Source organism: Anguilla rostrata, chromosome 11 (assembly GCF_018555375.3).
Source record: "Anguilla rostrata isolate EN2019 chromosome 11, ASM1855537v3, whole genome shotgun sequence".
Classification (NCBI taxonomy): domain Eukaryota; kingdom Metazoa; phylum Chordata; class Actinopteri; order Anguilliformes; family Anguillidae; genus Anguilla; species Anguilla rostrata.
The window spans coordinates 18,093,849-18,116,330 of NC_057943.1; the positions used below are offsets into that span (position 1 = coordinate 18,093,849).

The following is a 22,482-nucleotide window of genomic DNA, read 5'->3' on the forward strand; positions in this document are numbered from 1 at the left end:
AAATCAGCCACAATGGAACCACAATGATCACTGTAAATGTTCATAGTTAGTTGATGGATTATCAGAAATTCTGTGACCTCATTTGTATATTACATATCACTCACGCTTCTCCCTGGCGGCCCAGGAGCTCCTTGACTTCCCTGGAGCGAGAGAGAAACACACAGGGATACATAGAGTGAGTTAGAGAAAAGGAAAGAATACCAATATGGAAATACCAAAATGGAACATACTCATGTCAGAAACTAATCTATAATGATAAGTAAATGACACAGAGAAAAGGCTGAACATTAAGGGCTTGATTTACTACACAATCCCTTTGATTAAACGTATTAGGTAAACTGCAGTATGTGCTCACAGCAGTTATTCAACATCAAACTGTTGCCTCACCTTATCCCCTGGCAACCCATTGAGCCCGTCCAAACCCTGCAAATGAAATGTACAAATCAACATTGGTGCCCAGAACACACTGTACAGGGAAAACAAGAAACACGGAATGAACAGAGTACAAATATTTTGCAAATCAATGTGTTATTCACATGTAAATCAACACTGAGTACATACTGAAATGGACACACAAACCAAAGTCGCTAATTACTACATGCAAGCAAAACAATTTGATACATACATGCAATACACAATGTATGTAAACACTAATATACAAGATGTACATAATTAATATACAAAAATTGATACTCGCAAAATAACTTAACTCCTCTCCTGCCATCCTGCCTCCCCCCATCAGTGACAGACTAATAATAATAATAATAATAATAATAATAATGGTGGGTAGAGGATATTACTCAGAGAGTAGCACTTACCCTTTGGCCTTCGGGCCCAGTTAAGCCAGGCTTGCCTGGCTCCCCCTTACAGAAAAAGCACAATACACAGGTCAGGGGCAGCTACTGCAAAGGTAATCCTTTCTTTCATATGTGACAGTACACAACATGTTTTATATGGAAAGTTTATAGTGTATGATATTTATCCCTCTTCATCTAGTTTTAGTTTTAGCTCAAAGGCAAGGGTATCACTTCCATCGACAGATTTCGGGTGCTTTTTTTATTTATTTATTTATTTAGATTTCTCCAGGACATGGCCCACAGAGATTAATATCTCTTTTTTCAAGGCTGACCTGGCATAGACCACAGCATGCATGAATACAAAAAACCACATAATACAAATACAGTACCACATTCACATTAACAGATAACAAATAAACCTTTTTTGTCACAATGCAAGCTTTTCCTTATGTTCCAACTGACTGCATCTTCTCTGGCCTACCCTGAAGTGCCTGAGAGTTCACTTGAGGGTAGGCTAGATTTTTGTGGACGTTTGAACCTGTGTACTCAATTGTTTGGGTAAGTTATCATGTTAGAGCAGCAGCATGAGAAGCACATAGGGTCTTCAGTTGCTATCAGGGGGTGGTATACAGAAATGCATGTAAACTATGTTAAAATCGAAGCTCCAGAAAGGATGTGAATGTGGGTATCTAGCCAGATAGAGGGGTGATTCTTTTGAGTAGCAGCATTCTGCTGTATTGAAACTGTGAGAAACGTCTTGATTTTGCTGCCCATCAGTGCTTGGGTTCACCTTTCCCTTGGCTCTAAGTTTTTAAAGGTGTCACCAATGGATCAGTGTGAGTTCATGTTAGATCATGTGTAACTGGATGCAGGACTGGAAAAAGCTGACCAGTGACTAATATGCAAGACCAAAACTATATTATTGGCAGTGTTTCGCCTGAGCATGTGTTTTCAAAAGAAGACTCCCAAAGAACATCTAGATTTCTGCATGCTCTGTGGAAACATGACTCTGTGGAAGGGAGAGAGCTGGTGTGTACCCTAAAAGAGGCTGGCGTGGGAGCAGATCTCTGTGGCAGTGTGTTGCCAACTGCTTGACTGAACTGGCCTTCAAGGTAAAAATGTCATTATCAGCAGGCGGACATGGAGTGGATCAGCTGTGGGGTTCTATCACAACAGATTGTTTAAGCAGCACGCCTGCTGTAGGACAATGTGTCACTGGCACAGGGGACGGTCTATACACACTGCAGGCTTCACTGTGGGAGACCAGCCGCACATAGTCATCATGGCCATCGCTTAAACATGGCTGCCAAGGGTATATCATTGCGGAAATTTGCCTGATGTTGTGGTAACGTATGTAAGTGCTTATGCTAAATGCCCAAAATGTAAATGCAATCTACGTATGTGTGATGGTAAACAAATTTGCCAGCCACTTTCTTCCCTGTGGTTTGATGTCCATCAGCAATTCTGGATGAAGCTCAATGTGTCTTGCTCCTGTACTTCACCTGACCCATTTTTCAATGAGTCAACATTAGCTCTGGCAAGCAATGATTGTTTCACATGTATGATGAAGAACAGCACCTACCTTCACCCCCACTAGGCCAGGAATACCCCTCTCGCCCTGTAGCAACATCACAGACAAGACAGTGAGGATTCCTGTACACACGGCAGCACTTCCTCTGCGCATTCATGTAATGCGTGAACCTGTGCATTCAAGGTTCTGACGCAGATATGTCACAAACACAGAAGCCGCCGTTCTGCAATTGTTCCTGCACAAAGCAACATGGCTTCTACACATGTAGTAAACACACAGGCCTGTCCTGCTCACAGATCAGCCGCTCTGATCAGTCGCTGTTCAAGCTGGTTATTTAAGGTTTCACATGGAAACAAGAAAAATAAGTTGTTGTGTACTGTACAACAAATATATACAAATGTACTGTACATGCTGACATGACACTCACCCTCTCTCCTGGTAACCCAGGATCACCTGGTTGACCCCTGTCACCCTGCAAGGTGAACAGGACTTTAAATCAACATTTTCAGCCATTCATTCATACAGTCCAACTTCATTATATCATCATATGAGAATCAAGCACACATACTCATCACACTATACAGATATACCCCTGGATAATGCAACTATGCAAAGGAGTCACAGAGAGCAAGAATGAAACACAATCTTACTTTACTGCCATTCTCCCCTGAAGGCCCCCTTGGACCCTGGAACCAATACACGAACAAAACTGTTAGAGGAAGTCGACCGAACCCTGACACATTCAGTACATAAAAACCCAACCCATACACATTACGTACCCGGTCTCCTGCCTCCCCTGCCCTACCTGGAGGGCCTGGTAACCCCTCTCCAATTTCTCCCTGTAATACACAAAGCCAAGTCAATGTACTGTACACACAAACACACACACACACACACACACACGCACGTACACACACGCACATTGCCCACACAAACAACTTCCCCTCGAACACACACACACAAACACAAACTTCTTTGCCTATGCTCATGCTTATGAACATGCAGAAACATACACACCGATCATCCAAAAACTCATCACCAAACACAAATACGCCTAAAATGATCTCTAGTTCATCACCTTCTCTCCTTTGGGCCCCGTAAGTCCTGTTATTCCTCTGGGGCCTGGGGTCCCAGGTGCTCCTGAAGTCCCCTGCATACACAAACAATGCATAACTAACCCACACACACACACATACACATACACACTTGCACACTCACACGCACGCACGCATGCACGGGCACACACACTTTGATTACACAGTCATCAGGTCGTAGAGGCTATGACCACCAGTGTACAGAGTGACTGAAAATGCTTACCGGCGCTCCCTTTTCCCCTTTTTCCCCTCTTCCATTTCCCCCTCCTGGTGGCCCCTATCCGTGTGTGTATCAAGGGTAGGTGGGTGGGTGTGGTGGGGTGGGGGGGGGGGGGGTTATAGAGGGTGAGAGGAAGAGTAGGAGGGATAGTGAGAGGAAAGCAAAATGAAATTAACAACACTGTTCACCAAATTAAAAAACAAACGTCACTGCGCATGACAATAGCACTCACCCTCTCTCCAGTGCTGCCTTTGTCCCCCTGCAAAGAGCAGAGATCAGAGTGAGTGAAGAATGCAGATGCACCTGTACTGCTGTCCAGAGCACCCCCCGAAGCCTGCCCCTAGAGGTGCTTCTGAACACGGATCCAGTTTCAAAACACCTCACCCGACTCCCCAATATCTCAAATGTGGCCCCGTCTCAGCCCCCAAAAAGACCCAGAGATTCCATTAGCAGGAAAACATCAGGTGCCTCTACCTCTTACATGGGAAAACAGAAGATCTCCTGCATTTAGCCTGTTCCCGTCTGCTCACAGCCCACATGAACAACTACTTTCCCTTCCTCAGAACTCAACACAAGTCTCTTAGTCGCTACCATTCTATATTTATGATGACCTACAATATATAGTGTATACTGCCGTCCACCTCCAACATGACTATACATCAGAACTGCTCCTCGGCCACAAAATGCTGGTTGTCAAGGAAACGTGCGAGGACAAGAAAAGATGAGCGGGATGAATGAGAAAAAACAGCCACAATAAGGAAATGAAGAGGCTCAGGTTCTTCCTTTGTCTCTGAAGGGAAAACTCCACGAGTGCCATGGTGGAACAGAAAGAAGAAAAAAAAAGAAAATTTCTATAAATATTTAAATATTATAAATGTTAAAGATTATAAAAGCAGACAACAGGATGAGATCAGCTCGGGTGTTGTGGAAGTTTGATTTGAGTTTGAATATAAATATGCTTAGAAGTATGTATGACCTTGATAGATATTCCAGGGGTGCCCGGTATCCCAGGGCGACCATCCTGGCCTGGAATCCCAGGGGGTCCCATGCTGCCCTTAGCCCCATCAGACCCTGGGCGACCCGGGGAGCCCTGAAATATGCACAGCATCCATCACTCTCTGTTACAATACCTAAGAGAACATAGACTCGTACTAAGAAACACACACATATACAAACACACACAGATGAGTACTTTACGGCAGTACGTGTCTCTCACCGGTATTCCAGGAATCCCAGGTTCTCCTTTCCTTCCTGGGGCTCTATCACCAACCTCAAAGTCCCCCTGAAACAGCACCACACAAACATCATTCTCTGTAAAGTCACACCGGCACTTTATACCTCAATATTACATTCTGCAAGGTCATAACACCCATGCAATTAACATGGAAGCATCACATGCAATAAACCCCAATTTTACAGCTCTTCATGTATCATCTGAACATTGCAATCAATGAGCTAAACATTTCAAACACCACATCCTAAGGTCAAACAAAAAATGGTGAAAACGTGCTGAATATCAGAGGAGGAAAGTTCAGAATTGAGAAACTAAAGGTCCAGCCATGTGCTCCTTCCGCCCTCAAACTCCATCTAATTTCACTAACTAGTCTACCTCCTGGCTGAAAACTGTGCTAATTAGCAAATCCAGCTGATTGGAACAAAACAATTTCAGAAAGAACTTTCATTTTCTAAACTTGGATTTTCCACCTCCACTGAATATTTACATAAAATAATGTGACATCCAATGAGAAAATACAGACAAAGCTTAACATCACAGTGATTCTATAAGAGTGAAGCTTTTAAGGGTAATGACATCACACAGTATTTGAGGGTCACACTCACTCACCCTCTCTCCTTTCTCACCCTTTGACCCTGCTGGACCAGAGATGCCCGGAGCGCCCTATCACACGGAGACAGGTGAACACACAATATCATAAAAAACAGCAGCAAAGTCAAACACAAGCAAGTAACAATGGCCACAAAAAAAAACATTTCATTGATAATAAACCACCATTAAAAATGAAAACACAAGATTAATACAAAAAGGAAAGGGAGACAGACTCCCAGGGACTCACAGGGTCTCCTCGGGCACCAGGCGGTCCAGGCGAACCCTGTTATGGGCAGAAAAATGCTTCAGTGCAGCACTAAATGAACAGTAAACTGAATAATCATTAACGGTGCAAACAGACTTAAAACACGTTCAGTGCAGAGACATTTTGAGTCTGGAATTCATTAGTGAAATCCTTTCTCAGGCACAAGCACACAAAAACACTCATCCTTACGCAAACTCCATATCCCAAGAGGCCTTGCTGCAGGCTCCACACTCACCAGCACACCTGGAGGGCCGGGGTTCCCAGTACGTCCTGGCAAGCCAGGGCTTCCATCCACTCCAGGAAACCCCTGCAGAGAAAACGAGAGACAGAGACAGAATGACAAAGAGCACAAATAGCTTATCCACACCATGGGTCAGTTAATGAATACAGAATGCATGTATTCCCAGGTCGGTTTTAAGTCCCATTATTAAACTGAGGAGGTGTCGGCCCTTGATGTTAGGATCATATTCAGTGTGTCTTTTGCCCTAGTACTTACCCTGTCACCCTTCTCCCCTGGAAACCTCTCAGTGGTGCCAGTGCCAGGCGGGCCTGGCCGGCCGTCAGGGCCCCGGGGCCCATCTCTCCCTGGAAATCCATCCCTACCCTGGAACACACAGAGCAACAAACAATCAAACCTCAAACTGGAACTATGAGCGCATTGTCAACACCAGGAATAATATCATTCTATGTATCTGTCACAACTGGGAAACTCGAGAAACAGTCTTTCACAGCGACACATGCCGTGACTGCCGCCGATGAACTCAGTTTCCCTTCTTCCAATTCATCTTTTCACCACCGCACAACTTTTATTACTATTTTCTATTCATCTATTTATGCTTTAAAAACCTCACCGGTTCCCCTTTCTGGCCATTAGTTCCATCTCGTCCTCGCTGCCCCTGGAAGAGAGATCAATAGCTAGTCAGCAGTGCACATCCAAACCCACAATGTAATGACAGAAAAACGTTGCAGAACGTAGCAACAGCAGTCAGGTCATGACGGCAATGATCAGATTAGAGATCTTACAAATGGGCTCATACCTTTTCACCTTGTTCTCCTCTCTCTCCCTGAGATGTGTGGATTGTGTGGAGAAGAAAAAAAAAACAGGAATAAACACAAATCAGAGACAAATGCAGTGAAAAACAGAGACAGTGACAAATAAACAGACAAACAGAAGGATAAATGCAGACAATGCAGACATACACCAGAGACCAGCTCAGAGAAAAACAGACAAATGCTTGATAAAAAAGGACAAATACAGAGATAACCAGAATTGACAAGAGAGAAAAGGTAACAGATAAATATATATATATATATATATATATATATATATATATACTGCCTAAGCAAATACAAATTGAGATTTATAAGATTTAAAAATCTGCTTACCTGGCGACACTGCACTGCGCACTCTGGAGTTGTAGGACCCTGAAACCCCAATACAGTACAAAGTGAAATGCAATCTCAACAAAACTAAGTAATGGTATGGGACAATCACTGAGAGGTAAACATACACACAATGCTATCTACCTGAGACTTCCTTACTGATACACTGACAGACAGATAGACTGACATGTCAGTGAAAGACTGACACACAGACACAGAAGCTGCGGTGCTGCCTGACCTGTGCCATCCCACACAGCAGTCCTGCGAGGTCTGACTGCACGCGTCCCATCTGCCCAACATCGCTCGCGTACAGAACGTTCTGCGTGCTTCCGTCAGTCACCGCCCGCCGCAGCTCCTCCGTGTCCGCACGTCCCAACCCCACCGCCAGGACCGTCATCCCTGACAGAGAGAAGGAGAGAGAGAGAGAGAGAGAGAGAGAGAGAGAGAGAGAGAGCGATAGAGAGAGTGAGGGAGAGAGAGAGAGAGAGAGAGAGAGGGAGAGAGAGCGATAGAGAGAGGGAGAGAGAGGGAGAGAGAGAGAGAGAGAGAGAGAGAGTGAGAGAGAGAGAGAGGGAGGGAGAGAGGGAGAAAGAGAGAGAGAGAGAGGGGGAGGGACAGAGTCAGAGACAGAGTGACACAGAGTTGAATAGCAACACTAAAATTTATATCAGCCACGACAGTGCATTTGTTAGCACCCACATTATCGTTAAAAAGCTTGATGGTAGATTTTCTTTTAAGGATGTCATCAGAGAGGTGTATGGCTGTGGGTGTCCAGTAGGGGGTGTGTGTGTGGGAGGGCGGTGAATTTTCAGTGACTGTGGCATATGGCAAGTTCTGTTTGCACAAACCAGCAGCCTGGACAGCAGCAGCAGGAGCAATGAGGTCATCGGTGGACCTTGAATCTGTGATGATGACCAGGACCCCGCGGACCCCAGGTCTGCGACCAGCAGAGGCAGGGAGGAGGAGCTCCCTGGTGTATGTCACTCCCTGACCTGCAGGGGGAAGCAGAGGCCTGGTAAAAATGCCACACATCAGTGCATTACAATAGTTCATTGCACAGTGCAACCACAAAGTGCATGCTGGGAGTTTGAGTTAAAGAAAGGGCCACACACCAACAGCATTTCCTGGCTCTGCAGTGAAGGGTGTGGCCAAGATCTCTTGCAGCAGGTTCTCCTTGTAGCTATGTCGACTGAGCAGGAACAACACCCTGGAAAGTGAGCTGTATAATACTATCCCCACCTGGAATGCACAGGCATTACACCTTCAATCAGAGTTACACCACAGGGACGGGAAACCAATCTTGTACTACTTCTATTCTAAAAGGCATATGACTCATAACTTGCAACATATGCTGTCTATATTTCAAAGGCATTGAGCATATTTGAGAGAAACACACAATTTATTGTCTATTGCTTTTGCAGGAAGGAGTTGGGGAGGATGCATGGAACAGGGTGTGTATGTGAGTTTGGGAGGACTTATGGAATGGGGGCGTGTATGGGAGTTGGGGAGGATATATGGAATGGGGGTGTGTACGAGTGGTGAGTGTAGGTGGGTAGGGAGTGAAGACTTATGGAATGGGGTGTGTATGGAGTTGGAGAGACTTATGGAATGGGTGTGTGGGTGGGGGACTTATGGATGGGGTATGGCAGTGAGAGGACTTATGGAATGGGGGTGTGTATGGGAGTTGGGGAGAAGACTTATGGAATGGGGTGTGTGTATGGAAGACTAGAGGGGGTGTTGGTAGTTGGGAAAGGACTTATGGAATGGGGTGTGTATGGTAGTTGGAGAAGACTTATGGAATGGGGTGTGTATGGCAGTTGGAGAAGACTTATGGAATGGGGTGTGTATGGTAGTTGGAGAGGACTTATGGAATGGGGTGTGTATGGCAGTTGGAGAAGACTTATGGAATGGGGTGTGTATGGCAGTTGGAGAAGACTTATGGAATGGGGTGTGTATGGCAGTTGGAGAAGACTTATGGAATGGGGTGTGTATAGGAGTTGGAGAAGACTTATGGAATGGGGTGTGTATGGCAGTTGGAGAAGACTTATGGAATGGGGTGTGTATGGCAGTTGGAGAAGACTTATGGAATGGGGTGTGTATGGCAGTTGGAGAAGACTTATGGAATGGGTGTGGTGATATGGAGTATGGAGAAGACTATGGAATGGGTGTGTAGGCAGTGAGACTTGCTGGAGCAGGGGTGTGTATAGGAGTTGGGAAGCACGCTGTGGCGCGTGGCTGACCTGTGAGTCACGGGGCCCGATGGAGGGCAGTATCCCAGCCACGTTGGTGAGGAGGGACAGCAGAGCCTCAGCCAGCTCCGTCTTGTCCCGAGAGGCAGGGACCAAAAACACCAGATCCAGGCGGCCGTCCACGCACACTGCAGTTAAAAAGAGAGGCACAGACAGAGGGAAGGAGGAAGAGTAGGCACAGAGGAAGAGGGTGGGCAGAGTGATGGATAGAGTGTGAGGGAGAGAGAGCAACAGTGAGAGGAGGAGGGGAGAGAAATTAGATAAATATAACAAGACAGAGATTGAAATAACAGACAAATGACAACAAAAGTTAAATATCCATCACTATAAGATATTCAAAGCATATCAGTGTGACAAGACAGGGATGGCAGTGAGAGCAGGAAAAGAAAGGGAAGGGGAAAGGCAGAAGATCAGTCACCTGTGCGTTCCCGAACTAAAGATTCTGGCCCTGTCTCTGTTTGGTAGACGGGCTGAATGGTGAAGCGATATTGGCGTCCCAGCTGCAGCTCCGTGACATTGAATGAACTGGAGAAGTCTGGGAGCCTTATAGACTGCCCCTGCCTACGATCTATAGGAGGGAAACACACACACAGACACGCACAGGCACACGCACACGCACACGCACAGATGAGATCCTCTTTTCAAACCTTGCCTGTATACATAACTATAAACTATATGACAGCATACACGGATATATCAAAGTATCAATTTGACTATCAGTGTGCATAAACGGCCAGTGTAAGTGGATTGGCTTTGTTGCATTTTGCTGAAGGAAACAGAAGTACATTTGCAGTTTTATCCTAGCCTGGCCCTCACCTTGCTCCTCCTTCCAGCGCAGTATGTACCCCGTAGCACCAACCGCTGGAGTCCAGCCCAGCATCATAGAATTCTGGGTAATATTAACCACACGGAGGTCCGTCACTGGCTGCAGGGGTGCTGGAGGGGTTATGGGTAGGGATGAGAAGGGTGGAGGCGGGAACAAGGAGAGCAGAGCATTGGGTTAGGGCACAGGTGAGAAGAGGAAGGGAGCCCAGAGGGGGAAGTAACCAGGTGAATGAGGAGTGAGAAACACAGTCATGAAAATATACTTTGTGTGCACAGTAGTGTGAGACTGGTTTGGGCAGCGTGAGGCACCATGGGACAGCATTGCCTAGTACTGTATACAGGCAGGACAGCACTGTACACAGCAGCGCAGTACTGTACACAGCAGCGCAATGCTGCTTTCTAATCCCTTAGCGGGAAAGCTCTAATGTGTGAGAGAAAGCATCAGATAAAGACAGCGGCATACCCGTGGAGGCTGTGATGGTGTGGGACTCGACCTCTCTGTCCTGATAAAGAGCAGCCACACGTATCGTGTAGCGCTCTCCAGCCCGCAGCCCCTCCAGGGTGAACGAGGTTATGTCTCTGCCAACCACATGGCTCAGTTCTGATTCACCTACAAACAACAGGAGTGAATGTCTGTGAGATTCAGCGTGTTGGGATTACAGTAATGATGAATTGGACAGTGTGAATTATGCGTGTGCATGCGAGTCACACATGTGAGTGAGTGTATGTATATTTGAGTGAATAATGTGTGTATGCGCTTGCGTATGTGCTGTAGTGTTTTTTGTGTGTCTTTCTGAGCAGGTACCCTGTGATGATCTCCAGTAGATGCGATATCCGGACACTCCAGACAGCCCCCTCCAGGAAAGAAGCAGTGTCTCCGGAGTGGATTCCAGCACCTGCACCCCCTCCACCCCCGGAGAAGCTCCCTCTGTGAGAGAGCATCCTCACATGAGAGCAAAACCCCAGCAAACACACTGCCCGGCAATAACACTAACCTGGAATGGTGCCTCAGGTCAAGGTTAAAACGTTACTCTGTCAAAGATCCACTGATGTTAATACAAGACTGTCTAATCGAGCACAGAAAAAGAGTACATAGCAATAAATGCAAATGACCTATTATCTAATGATTTTTGCTGGGTAATGGACTCACCCGTGGTCACCCTGATGGTGACGGGAGATCCCTCTCGATCATGGACCAGCGCCTTGACCTGCACCTCATACTGCACCCCCGGGTCCAGCTCCAGGTCCACCGACGTGATATTGCCCTCCACCGTCCGACTTCTCTCCTTCCCCCCTGAGAGCCCATGACATCACAGGTAAATACTGGATTTCACATAATATGCTGTTAAAATGCTCTTTTACAGTATTATGACAAAAAAACCTCATATCCCCAACTGAATTACATTATGCCATAGTTCACATTTTGTAGAAGTTTAGTCTTGTTCTTCTAAAATTTGAAAACAATAAAAACTATGCTATAGGCTTAGAGACAGAGAAGTTCACTCACCATCAGTGCGCTTCCAAATAACAATGTACTTGGTCGCTCCCTGGACCCCAACCCATGTTACCCTCACAACCTCACCATGGGTCTCCTGGACCTGCAAATCCTTTACTGATTCCACAACCTGCTCTAGACCTGACAGGAGGAAGTGGGACAAAAGCACCGAAGTCAGTCAGAGTCTATGCTGCAGAGGACAAGCACAATCAACAGCAGAAGACGTCACGTCTGCAGACATCGACTGAAACGGTACCTGTTTTAGTGTTCAGGTAGGCGGGGGTTCCCTCCTTTGAGCCAATCAGAGAGGACACTGACACCCTGTATTCTGTGTTCTCCTGGAGGCCATCAATGGAGAAGGAAGTGGTATCACCAGGCACTCTGCGGGAATCTTCCACACCTGCACACACATGGTTACGATTTTGGTGGCAAAGAGGGCGGGGAGACTGAATGATGAGAAATATTTAACCAGAACAGAACACAAAATGAAAATAATCTGAGGTTTCAAAAATAACCTTGGACACAAGCTACTCTCTCTGACTGCCCTTAGGAGCAGTAGTTACATCAAACTGAATGGAAGTGAGGTGTAGCTGCTCTGCTCACCATCTCCGTGACGCCAGGTGATCTTATAGCCGGCCGCCCTGAGCACAGGCGTCCAGCCGATACGTATCCCTTGAGCCGTTGTGGCCAGCAGTCGCACCTCTTTGACAACGCCCCCGCCATTCGGACTGGTCCTGGTTGTGAGTGACACCACATCCCCAGTGCGTTGGCCAATGACAGCGGCAACACCAATGACCACTGCATCATCAGGCTGCAGCCCTTCTACAGTGAAGGCAGTGGCGTCTGCCCCCAAAACACGGGACTGCTCCGGAACTGGAAAAAAACACACACGCATGTATGCCCACACAAGGGTGTTTAGGTAAAAGTGTAATTGCCTTGTGACATTCCCTACAGGGAAGACCTCACATACAATTTCCTTGTCTCCAGGTGACCCTGTATTCGGTTGCCCCGGGAACCCTCGTCCAGGCAATCCTGATGCGACGGCTGTTGACATTGATCACTCGCAGGTTCTCTACTCTGTCCACTGCTGGCTCTGCCCAGAGAGGAAAGGAACCTTCATGTTGAAATGCAAACTGTGACAGGGTGGGTTTGGTAACAGCTAACATTCGTTTAGACTTCATGAGGGGACTAGTGCATTACACCTGATTGCAGTGGTTATTCCTTTCTTTTAAACCATATCAAAAACCTCCATTCAGGTTTGAGTGCTGTTACAGGAGGGTCTGTGATCTATGGCATCCTCTTCATTCCTTTTTCACCAGTCTTCTTTTTCAACTCTACGAAACACATCCACTCATCTCCGGAGCTCTTCATTTTTTGTCCCCGGATCCGAGCCAAACTCCTTCCACTCCTTCCCCTGAACACTGTCCCATTTGTTTTGTGTCTGGACTTGTTTCACTGGTATTTTTCAGTCCAATTCCATGCATTAGTAACAAGCTGGGGACTGTGCTGGCAGATACACAACAGCAGTAAACCTTCTCTTTTCACGCCTTCACAGATACTCACAAGCTGGGGCCAGAATTGGTGTACATATAACTTGTAATACACATTCAAGCACTAAGACTAAAATAAGTAAATCAACATGCAGCCATACAGCGCATAAATTTGATTGTGTGAACCCAGGGTGTATGGCATGCGTGTTTTTATGCACAGTGGGGAAACACCACACCTGCTCTGATGTCCAGTGAGACAGGGTCCCCTTCACTGTCTCCCACTATCGCTGTCACGCTGATTCCATACAATACACCATCTGAAAGCCCCTGCACGTGAAAGGTCGTTTGATCGCCAGGGATACTATGGGGTTCTTGACTCCCAGCTGTGATAGGAGAAGTTAACTGTCAATCATGGCAACATTTGCAGGAAATTGCTTAAGACACACAGACAGAGGGAAGTCTTCAGCACTTCCTGATATAAATAAGATCATAACATATCAATGAACCTCAACCTGAACAGTAATATCACAAACCTATTAAAACAGTAAAGAGCATTACCTCCCTTCAAATTGTGTCAATCGATTGTACTATGCACAGTACAATACCCATATCATAAAATGGTACTTGGGATTGCTATTTGAAGCTCTAGAAAGGGATAGTTTCAGAGTATATTTACAATACAGCAATGCAGAAATACAATGTTTAAATGTGTATGGTTCATGACAATGAAGTAATGTATAACTATGATTATTGTATAAGGGACTGTTCGGTTATAAATTAAAGAAAATCGATCAATCAATCAAATTTAATTTATATAGCACATTTTACAAAGACGTTTTCACAATGTGCTTAGCACTATACACCAGCCTAATTAATGCTTACTTTCAGTGTTTGAGATGATAATGCGGTACTGAGTTGCCCCAGCCACGCCGGTCCACCCCAGTCGAACAATGTTGCCCAGAGTTTCAACCACATGCAGGTTGGATATGCGGCCTACAGGTTGTCCCTCTGACAGGATAATGAACACAGTACACAGACATATTCACAAGCTCCTTCCTCGTGGCCAAGTACTGTACTGTGGAATTTCACAGACTGAGTAATTTATTTATTTAAACCTAACCAGACTCTAACCAGACAAGGTGAAATAAACTTTTTTAAAGTCATCATTCATCATAAACCATCGAATACAATAATCATCCAATCATCTCTGACCTGGTTTTTCAGTGGTGAGGGGCGTGGCCTCTTCACGGCCCTCGTAGAGGGTGTACAGGGTGATTATGTACTCTGTGCTCGGCTGGAGCCCTGTCAGCTCATAGCTGGAGGTGCTTTTGAGAAAGGACTGTTTCTGTATTCTGCCACCTGTGGTCAGTAGATAGAACAGCAAGAGTGAAACCACATATATACAGTATGAATTTTGAGTGGATTTGAGTGGATTTTCAGTGGATGAGTGTACATGCAATGTTACTCCTCGACAATGTTACATTCCAGAGAACCAGCCTTAGCAAACTTTGTTGGGCTGCATGAGTTTGTGGTTGTGCTTGTCTCACCCTCCCCCTGCTTCCACTCTAGACGGTATCCTTGTGCGGACGGGATCACGTTCCAGTTCAGCCGGATGGTAGTGGGCCCGGTGGTAGTGGCCCGCAGAACCTGCTGCTCCCGATGGTCTGTTAGGCAAACAGTGACAGATTGGGTCAGTACAGCCCATCACTGTGGATTATGTACACATTCTGTAATCTACCACATTCTGTACTTTATACACAGCTGTGTTTTTACTTATAAGTCACATTTGTTTTCGGTGTAATGCCAAACCACTGCTCCATATTGTTAAATAAAGGGTAAAAATAGTTTAACATTGAGCATAATGTCTGTATGTAATGGTGTAATTTAACAGCAATGCAGAACCAAGATCGATGCATTCTGCCATTGGTTGAGAAGAGTTATCCCCTCTCAATGTTAAAAGTACTTACAGAACCTGTGAAAGGACACAATTAATCATTGTCACACGCTATTACATCAGAGAGAGGCACCAGTGCTGGAACAGATTTCACATGTGCACAGGTTTATATCCTTAACGTCGCTATAATATCCTTGACTCAAATACCTGACCAAAACACAAAAAAACAAGAACAGGAGTCTGACAAGTACAGTCACATGACTTCTTGTCTGTCTTGTCTGTTTGTCATTGATCTCCACACCTGCATCAGAGGCTTGATCAAAGACTGCATTTTCTGAGTTACGCATTTGCTTTCCCGTCTTTGGTTCAGTGAGTCATTCCATTCCAACAAGAGCCTTTCTAATTAACAAAAGACAAACAGTTCAACAGTATGAGGGGGCAAGTATGCACTGTACTCCATACATCCTGTCTGGTCTGGAAAAATATGGTCAGGCAGAGTCTCTCTCTCTCTCTTTTCATCTCTGTGTCACTCTGTCTCTGACTCTGTCCCTCCCTCTCTCTCTGTCTCATTCTCTCTCTCTCTCTCTCTCTGTGCAGATGTTTGCATGTGTATGCTTGCATGTGAAGAAAGAAGAAAGGAGTGTGCATAATGCTCTGATTCCATGTTCCCTTGGCTGATACACTAGGCTGAGGCATGGGTGGGTGGAAAGAATAACTACCTTACACTTTTAAAGACAGGCGCACACACAGGCAATGATATATAGACACACCTTTTCATTATCACTGCTTCCTACCATTGTTAAAACAACTGCCAAAACAGGGATGCTTATAGACAGAAACTGCCAGTGCCAATCCTCCCTTTCTTCTCCACCTTTCTCTCTCTCTTCCCTCAGACCCTTTTTCTCTGCTCCACTGAGCACTGAGGGAAGGCAACATTTCAAAAACATTCTTTTGGAAGCTATATTTAGCTACATCACAAGTCGGTGGGAGAGGGGGAGTCTTGCATTTGGCAGAAAATACAACCAGTGATAGAAAACAGTGTTTCAAGGATTCTGCAAAGTAATACATTTGTACCGCTACCTTTATTTTATAAATCTATTATTACCAAGGTCCACCCACAGAGATGAAAAGATCAGGAACAGTAATAATTTAAATACTGGAGAAGTATTTCACTAAGTCCAACTTACTTACTGTTGGCAGAGACATATGAAACATTTGTTGTATAAACAATAGTGGGTAGATGTAGTCATCTATGTGTCAGTGTGCATTCATGCGTGCACACTGATAAATATGTAGTCCCAAGGGCGACAACATTTGATCCTATTTCTATACCGGAAATTCACAATTATTCATTTTTCAGACATTTGGTTGAAGCAACCCAGAAGGCCATTGTAGCAAACAACATCAATATACAGTATATGCAAATAATAATGACAATTAAGTAGGCAGTAACACCATGGATTTTTAATGTTAATCAATCAGACTCAGCCAGAGCACAAATAAATTAAATGAGATATTAATTGTTGAAATGCCAAGAGCAATGATTAACACAATGCTGATAAATATCACAGAGAAAGAGCGTTTTATTTTTACCTATTTTGAACCTGGCTGTTGCTGCTGGCCCCTCAGTGTTGTCATAAATTCCGATGACAGTGACAATGTACTCCGTGTCCGGCTCCACGTTAGTCAGGGTGTGAGACTCACTGTCCCCCGGCACCTCCACGCTCTCCACATCACGGCCTGGAGGGAAAGATGGAGGGAAAATAGGGAGGGAGACAAAAAAGACGTGACAGAAATTGAGAAGGAGAGGAGTTGAGAGACAGTGAGAGGACAAAACAGAAAGGGAGAGGCAGACAGGTCAAGACAGGGACAGAGAGGTAGAGAGTGTTATTGATGAATTTGTGAGTACTATACAGAAAGAATGTAATTATGAACCTTAGTTTTAATCCCTGATTATACAGTACATGTCCCAGGCAAAGTAAATGACCAGCTGCACTAGATAAGTAACCTGTGAGCTAAAATAACGCAGGCCTGTTTGGCGAATGTCAAGACGTCCAATGGCCCTGACAAATTCATGCTGCTCACCTGTGAAGGGTCCCCACACCAGGCGGTAAGCCCGGACTCCGCCCACTCCCTTCCACAGCACGCGGACACTGCCTTCAGAAACAGTCTGAACGGAGAGCTGCTGTACGGCCTGCAGCCTCACTGAAGCACAAATGGAGACAGAGATATGGAGACAAGCACAGTGGCACAGTGACAGACAGACACGTTCATCACATGGCTGCATTCTGGTGATCTGTACTAGCAGTCCATTTACTGCTTCTGTGCATCAAAACAAATGGATTTCATGTAAATGCCACCAGGTGGGGCTATGGGTCCTGGTAACAATTAAATAGGAATTGTTCTAACTGTATGGAATATTTAAATAATTCACTTATTATACGCTATTATTATTGCAATAAACTGGCCAGATTCAATAAAATACTTATCTACTCTTCTGCTCTGCAAATAAACCATCAACCCACATGAATTGTGAGGAAAAAAAAGTTTCATCATAGCAGTAGTTCTATCTAACTTTGTTATGACTTATTTTTTCCATATGCAATCAATATGTGTTGAGACTGCACCTTGCATGCATGTGTGTGTGCATGTGTTCGTGCACATGTGTATGTGTGTGTGTGTGTGTGTGTGTGTGTGGCATACTCACATGTGCGAGCATTCAGTGTTGCCGGGGAGACAGAGTTTTGCGGGAAAAGGGGGTAGAGGTTGAGGGCATACTCCGTGTCAGGCTGCAGTCCCTCCAGGGTGACTGAGGTAGAGTCAGCGGCCAGAGACTGTTCAGATAACTGGGTAACCGTACGACCTGTATCCACAGAGCCAGTCACACCAGCAGTCACACAAAATACCAGTCAGAAAAAAACACAAAAACACACAAATCAGTTATGGAGACAGCCAAGTTTCAGGGAAAAATTAGTCATCATCAAATGAGAGAGAATAAACAAAACAACAATATGGACACAATGACACAAAGGGTTATATAGAAACTACTGAACAGCCATTAAACTCCACTGAACTGCTAAATGGCAGAAAGATCATTTGGAATCACATTGTAAGAGGGCCAGAGTATTGGCTGGGGAAGCACAGTCAGGATGATGTCTTGTGATGTTGGGAAGTCAGGGCTGTCAGGGCTCTCCCTCGATCCATGGTATAGATTAGTTTGTTTCAGTTTTGCAGATATATATTTTTTCCTTTTGTTCTAATTTTGTTTTAATTTGTTCTAAACCCACATTTTCTCTCTCTCTCTCACACACTCATTCTCATTCTCATTCTCTCTCTCTCTCTCTTCCTCCCTCCCTCCCTCCCTTACTTCCTCCCTGTCTAACTCTTTCTCTCTCTTTCCCTGCCAATGGCCCAGGGCAGAGCATTCTTCAGAAGATGGCATGTCACAGCGGGAGCAGGGCGTGGTGGGCGGGGCAGGTGTGGTGTTGGAAGAGGTTGGGGCAGGTGTGGTCTCAGGCAGCAGGCCAGGTTAGAAGGCCAGTGGGACAGAGAGAGAGGGATGTGGGTAGGAGCTACACAATCATATACAGACATGCACACCCATGCACGCCCACGCACGCCCACACAGGCCCACACACACCCACACACACACGCAGATACACAGACCCACACACACACACACACACACACACACACACACACACACGTACACACGTACACACACACCCACAATGACACACACACACAGATACACACGCACACACACACAGGCACATGCTATGGCAGACAGACATAAAATGGGCTTAAAAGCCATAAACACACTGCACTGATCTTTGAAGAGAAAATGATTCATCAGGTTATATGGACCATTACACATATGGCAGCAATAAACTTGATCCTACTTCTTCAGGAACTGTTAGTACTGACATACTCCATTCCACCAAAGGCTTCAAGTACATGAGCTGGCATCCTATATACCAGTTGTCTATACAGGTAAAATACTTGCCATGCTATACACCTGGTATTTATACTGGTATACAGGGCTGACAGTATAATGTAGGGAACTGGGCTTCTGACTCAAAGTCTGTGTTGTCAGAGTCCTACTGTTGTATCCACAAGTAACCTCAATTGCTTCAGTAAAATATTCAGCTCTATAACTGGATTGTATGTAAAAATGTAATCTGTAAGTAGTTTGGCTGTCATGCAATCTGGCTGTCATACAATCACTGGTCATATCACTATATATCATCCTAACATCTAATGAACAAAAATTAACCGCAAAAGCATATTCAATGTCCTTGATACAACATGCACTTTGATATAAGACATATTTCAAATATGTAGCAGCAATTGGAAATGGATAATAACTATTCTATCATGACTGGTAAAGAAAAGCCCTCTTTAAAAAAACATCACAAGTGTCACGTAAGCCTTTTGTGTTAAACATTTATTATTTCCTCTCTGTCCTCTCCCTTGCTGGTATCTCTGTCAGCTCTCTGAGCATCCTCCCACTCCTGCCTTCTCTCCCAATGTGCAAACCGCCGAGCTGCCATGTAAGCATTTAATCACAGTTATTATTATAGCTCAATGCCGCTCTAATCGTGCCTGTGGGTGAGCAGACACGGATATACAGCGCTAACTCAGCTGGCTCAGACCAGCTCAGCCACGCCTCCACCTGCCTCCCGTGACTCTCGCTCTCACTTCAGCCAACTTGTTTTATTTCCAGAAGAATGGGCTGACTGTTTACGATAGAACACCCATGTCTAAACCCTAGCGTCCCTCTCTTAAACTCTTCAACCCTGAGAGGAAGGAATTACTGTCCTCCACGCCCTTCACACAGGGAATGTGTCGACTACGCTGTGGTAACATGTACCACTGAAATTAGTACACGACACAGTAAAAGTCTGAAAGAGTTCATATGAGTTCAATAGTGACTCTATCAGAGTTTGTGTGTAGCACAAAGCATCAATGCCAAAATGGGAACAGCTATTTCGCAGGGGCTCCTGTCTCTGACCTGTGGGGCCATACGTGATCCTGTAACCCTGGGCTGGGGAGGAGGGAGCATCCCAGGCAAGAGAGAGGGAGAAGAACGCCGCCTGGACCACGTGGAAGTTTGACACGCCTGGGCGAGACCCTGATATAGAGAGGGAAACAGAGAGAGGGAACCGCATTGAGATGCACTCAATCAGGCATCACAATGGTCCACAGGAGGCATCACAGAGACTGAGATGGCTGATGAGAGGAGGAGGTGTGAAAGAGTGGGAGAGGGAGACTGCACAACAAAGGGAAGAGAGGAAGACAGGGAGAAGAGCATTTGACATAATGTTGTCCAACTGTCTATTACATATCTCAAGTTCCACCATCTTCTACCTAATTCTTAATTTCCCTCCTCCTCCAAATGTTCTCTCTCTAGCTCTGCAAACCTCTCTCCACCACCCTCTCCCTCACAACCAGTACATTTTTATACTCACTGGTCCTGGCCTTTCCAGAGACAGACTCCCCAACACTGTTTGGGTACTGAGCAATGACCGTCACCAAGTAATCTGTGCCAGATTTAAGGTTCCGTGCGATGAAAGTCTTCTGCCCTGCCGGCACGGTTTCCTGTGAGCACAATATTGTCGGATCTCATTACTGGCCTCCCAAAAAGCACACAGTCATTTAAACCACATAAGAAAGCTCCTAACGACATACCATTCCCCAGACCATAGGCCACCCTGTAAACCTCACAAACAACACTCGTCCAATGTCTCCGTCACCCAGAACCCCAGCATTTGTTTGCTTTTATAATGTTGTGCTGTCAGTATATTTTATGAAAGTTACAAATACCAATTCAGCACACCTCACAAAGTTGAAGTGTTGCTAAAGTGATGTACTTTGCTGCATAATGTGATTTTGTGGATTGTTCTTCTTTATGGTAATGCCTTTTAGAAAAGGTGAGTGTCGTTTCAAATGGCTGTCAAGTATACACATAGATAGTAACACTGAAAAGATAAAAGCTTAACCCTTTACCAACACCCCCCCCCAAAAAACAATAATTAAAAGGCAATTTATGAACATGTGCAATAATTACAATTTCACCCCACTGGCACTAAAACTAGGCAAAATAATTGTTCCTGCATTAAAGTTAAATAAGATCCCAACTCTATAATTCAGTGCCCACCTGTTGGAACTCGGATGTGATTGGCTGCCCAAGTCCAGAAAGGGGTACGTACTGCACAACATAGCCATTCACGGGTCCCAATGCTGCTGCCCACCGAAATTTCAGGGAATCAAAGGTCTCAACTAAGAACTGCAGGTTAGAGGGACCAGAGAAGGCGTCTGCAAGAGATAAAGGGCAAAGGAAAGACACCAAGAGAAAATTAACTGTATGAGCTCTGTATTTTGTGACAGCTCTCATGTGGTGTGTTTGATTTGTGAGGGGCCAGCCACATACGTTAAACAGAGCTTGCTAAGTGCTGAGGTGTGCTTAGCGGTTCCTTCAGAGGGTTTTGTGGGGTCTGTACTGGGTATTATGGGGTATTATGCTTGTGTATGTGCAAAGGGAGACTGAAGGTACCGTCACTGGCGTAGACGCCCCCTGAGCTGGCACAAACATGGGGTGCCACCAGGGGCAGCAGCGTGCTCAAGATCTTGAAGTCCCCCACGAAAAAGGAGAAGTCACGTTTGGGCTCTGAGGCTATCAGAGCCAGCTCCGCCTCATCAGCATTCTTTATACCTGAGACACACACGGCCATGCACTGTTACATGCTAACACTAGGTCCGAGGGATTTTAAGTGCCACAGACAGAGATGTAGCCTTATGTGGGCAATTAAGCAACACACACATAATCAAATGCACACAAGGTCAGAAACTGAAATTCAGGTACACAAGGGGGTGATTATTTTTAATTGTTTCCATCCCTCTACAGTACAAAACCATAGATTAACTTACATGGGGAATATTGTAAACATGTCTATCTGTACACCTGCATGTACATGTTCTGTATGCAAGAGGAGGTGGTTCTTACCCACAGCAAACAATTTGACCCCCAGACTGCGGAGCTTCTGAGCAGGATCCCTCACACTATCCTGGGATTTCCCATCAGTGATCAAGATTGCAATCTGCAATAAAGGAAGAGAAAACGAGAGGCATGGCACATGTTGTATGTCATTGATAGCTCTACCGCCTCCTTGAACCAACAATCACTCCCCTCTCTCACCTTTGGAACATCCCGGATTGCAGATGCACTAAAGAAGTTGTCTGCAACAAACTTGAGTCCAGCCCCAGTTCGCGTGTTGCCCCCCTTGTAGTTCAGGTTCTCCACCGCACTGACCAGCTCCGTCCCATTCAAGTATGTGGTGAAGGTGAACTCCACTCTAACAGTTTAGGACAACGCTCAGCATCACCAAGACATGAATAGTCTGTTCCCTGACCG

At 45.4% G+C, this 22,482-nt stretch overlaps 1 protein-coding gene across 2 annotated transcripts in view; it reads right to left on the reverse strand.

Annotated features, from left to right (window-relative positions):
- Nucleotides 1–22,482, reverse strand: part of col7a1 (collagen, type VII, alpha 1) — a 73,245-nt gene that overhangs the window by 37,240 nt on the left and 13,523 nt on the right. For both annotated transcript variants that reach the window (XM_064298470.1, XM_064298471.1), the window contains exons 4-48: nt 22,267–22,423; nt 22,075–22,168; nt 21,625–21,783; nt 21,229–21,386; nt 20,540–20,669; nt 20,083–20,202; nt 17,776–17,931; nt 17,154–17,273; nt 16,662–16,808; nt 14,722–14,838; nt 14,387–14,533; nt 14,057–14,182; nt 13,411–13,557; nt 12,655–12,777; nt 12,288–12,557; nt 11,941–12,084; nt 11,697–11,825; nt 11,340–11,483; nt 10,995–11,117; nt 10,653–10,799; nt 10,181–10,300; nt 9,783–9,932; nt 9,356–9,492; nt 8,228–8,354; nt 7,964–8,107; nt 7,354–7,514; nt 7,119–7,157; nt 6,770–6,796; nt 6,584–6,628; nt 6,229–6,336; nt 5,968–6,039; nt 5,715–5,750; nt 5,486–5,539; nt 4,859–4,924; nt 4,619–4,732; nt 3,875–3,901; nt 3,646–3,699; nt 3,407–3,478; nt 3,108–3,167; nt 2,979–3,014; nt 2,756–2,800; nt 2,380–2,415; nt 819–863; nt 388–423; nt 105–140 (exon numbers count right to left, since the gene is read on the reverse strand). In XM_064298470.1, the coding sequence (XP_064154540.1) occupies nt 105–140; nt 388–423; nt 819–863; nt 2,380–2,415; nt 2,756–2,800; nt 2,979–3,014; nt 3,108–3,167; nt 3,407–3,478; nt 3,646–3,699; nt 3,875–3,901; nt 4,619–4,732; nt 4,859–4,924; nt 5,486–5,539; nt 5,715–5,750; nt 5,968–6,039; nt 6,229–6,336; nt 6,584–6,628; nt 6,770–6,796; nt 7,119–7,157; nt 7,354–7,514; nt 7,964–8,107; nt 8,228–8,354; nt 9,356–9,492; nt 9,783–9,932; nt 10,181–10,300; nt 10,653–10,799; nt 10,995–11,117; nt 11,340–11,483; nt 11,697–11,825; nt 11,941–12,084; nt 12,288–12,557; nt 12,655–12,777; nt 13,411–13,557; nt 14,057–14,182; nt 14,387–14,533; nt 14,722–14,838; nt 16,662–16,808; nt 17,154–17,273; nt 17,776–17,931; nt 20,083–20,202; nt 20,540–20,669; nt 21,229–21,386; nt 21,625–21,783; nt 22,075–22,168; nt 22,267–22,423 (4,705 nt within the window). The remainder of the gene's footprint in view (nt 1–104; nt 141–387; nt 424–818; nt 864–2,379; nt 2,416–2,755; nt 2,801–2,978; nt 3,015–3,107; nt 3,168–3,406; nt 3,479–3,645; nt 3,700–3,874; nt 3,902–4,618; nt 4,733–4,858; nt 4,925–5,485; nt 5,540–5,714; nt 5,751–5,967; nt 6,040–6,228; nt 6,337–6,583; nt 6,629–6,769; nt 6,797–7,118; nt 7,158–7,353; nt 7,515–7,963; nt 8,108–8,227; nt 8,355–9,355; nt 9,493–9,782; nt 9,933–10,180; nt 10,301–10,652; nt 10,800–10,994; nt 11,118–11,339; nt 11,484–11,696; nt 11,826–11,940; nt 12,085–12,287; nt 12,558–12,654; nt 12,778–13,410; nt 13,558–14,056; nt 14,183–14,386; nt 14,534–14,721; nt 14,839–16,661; nt 16,809–17,153; nt 17,274–17,775; nt 17,932–20,082; nt 20,203–20,539; nt 20,670–21,228; nt 21,387–21,624; nt 21,784–22,074; nt 22,169–22,266; nt 22,424–22,482) is intronic.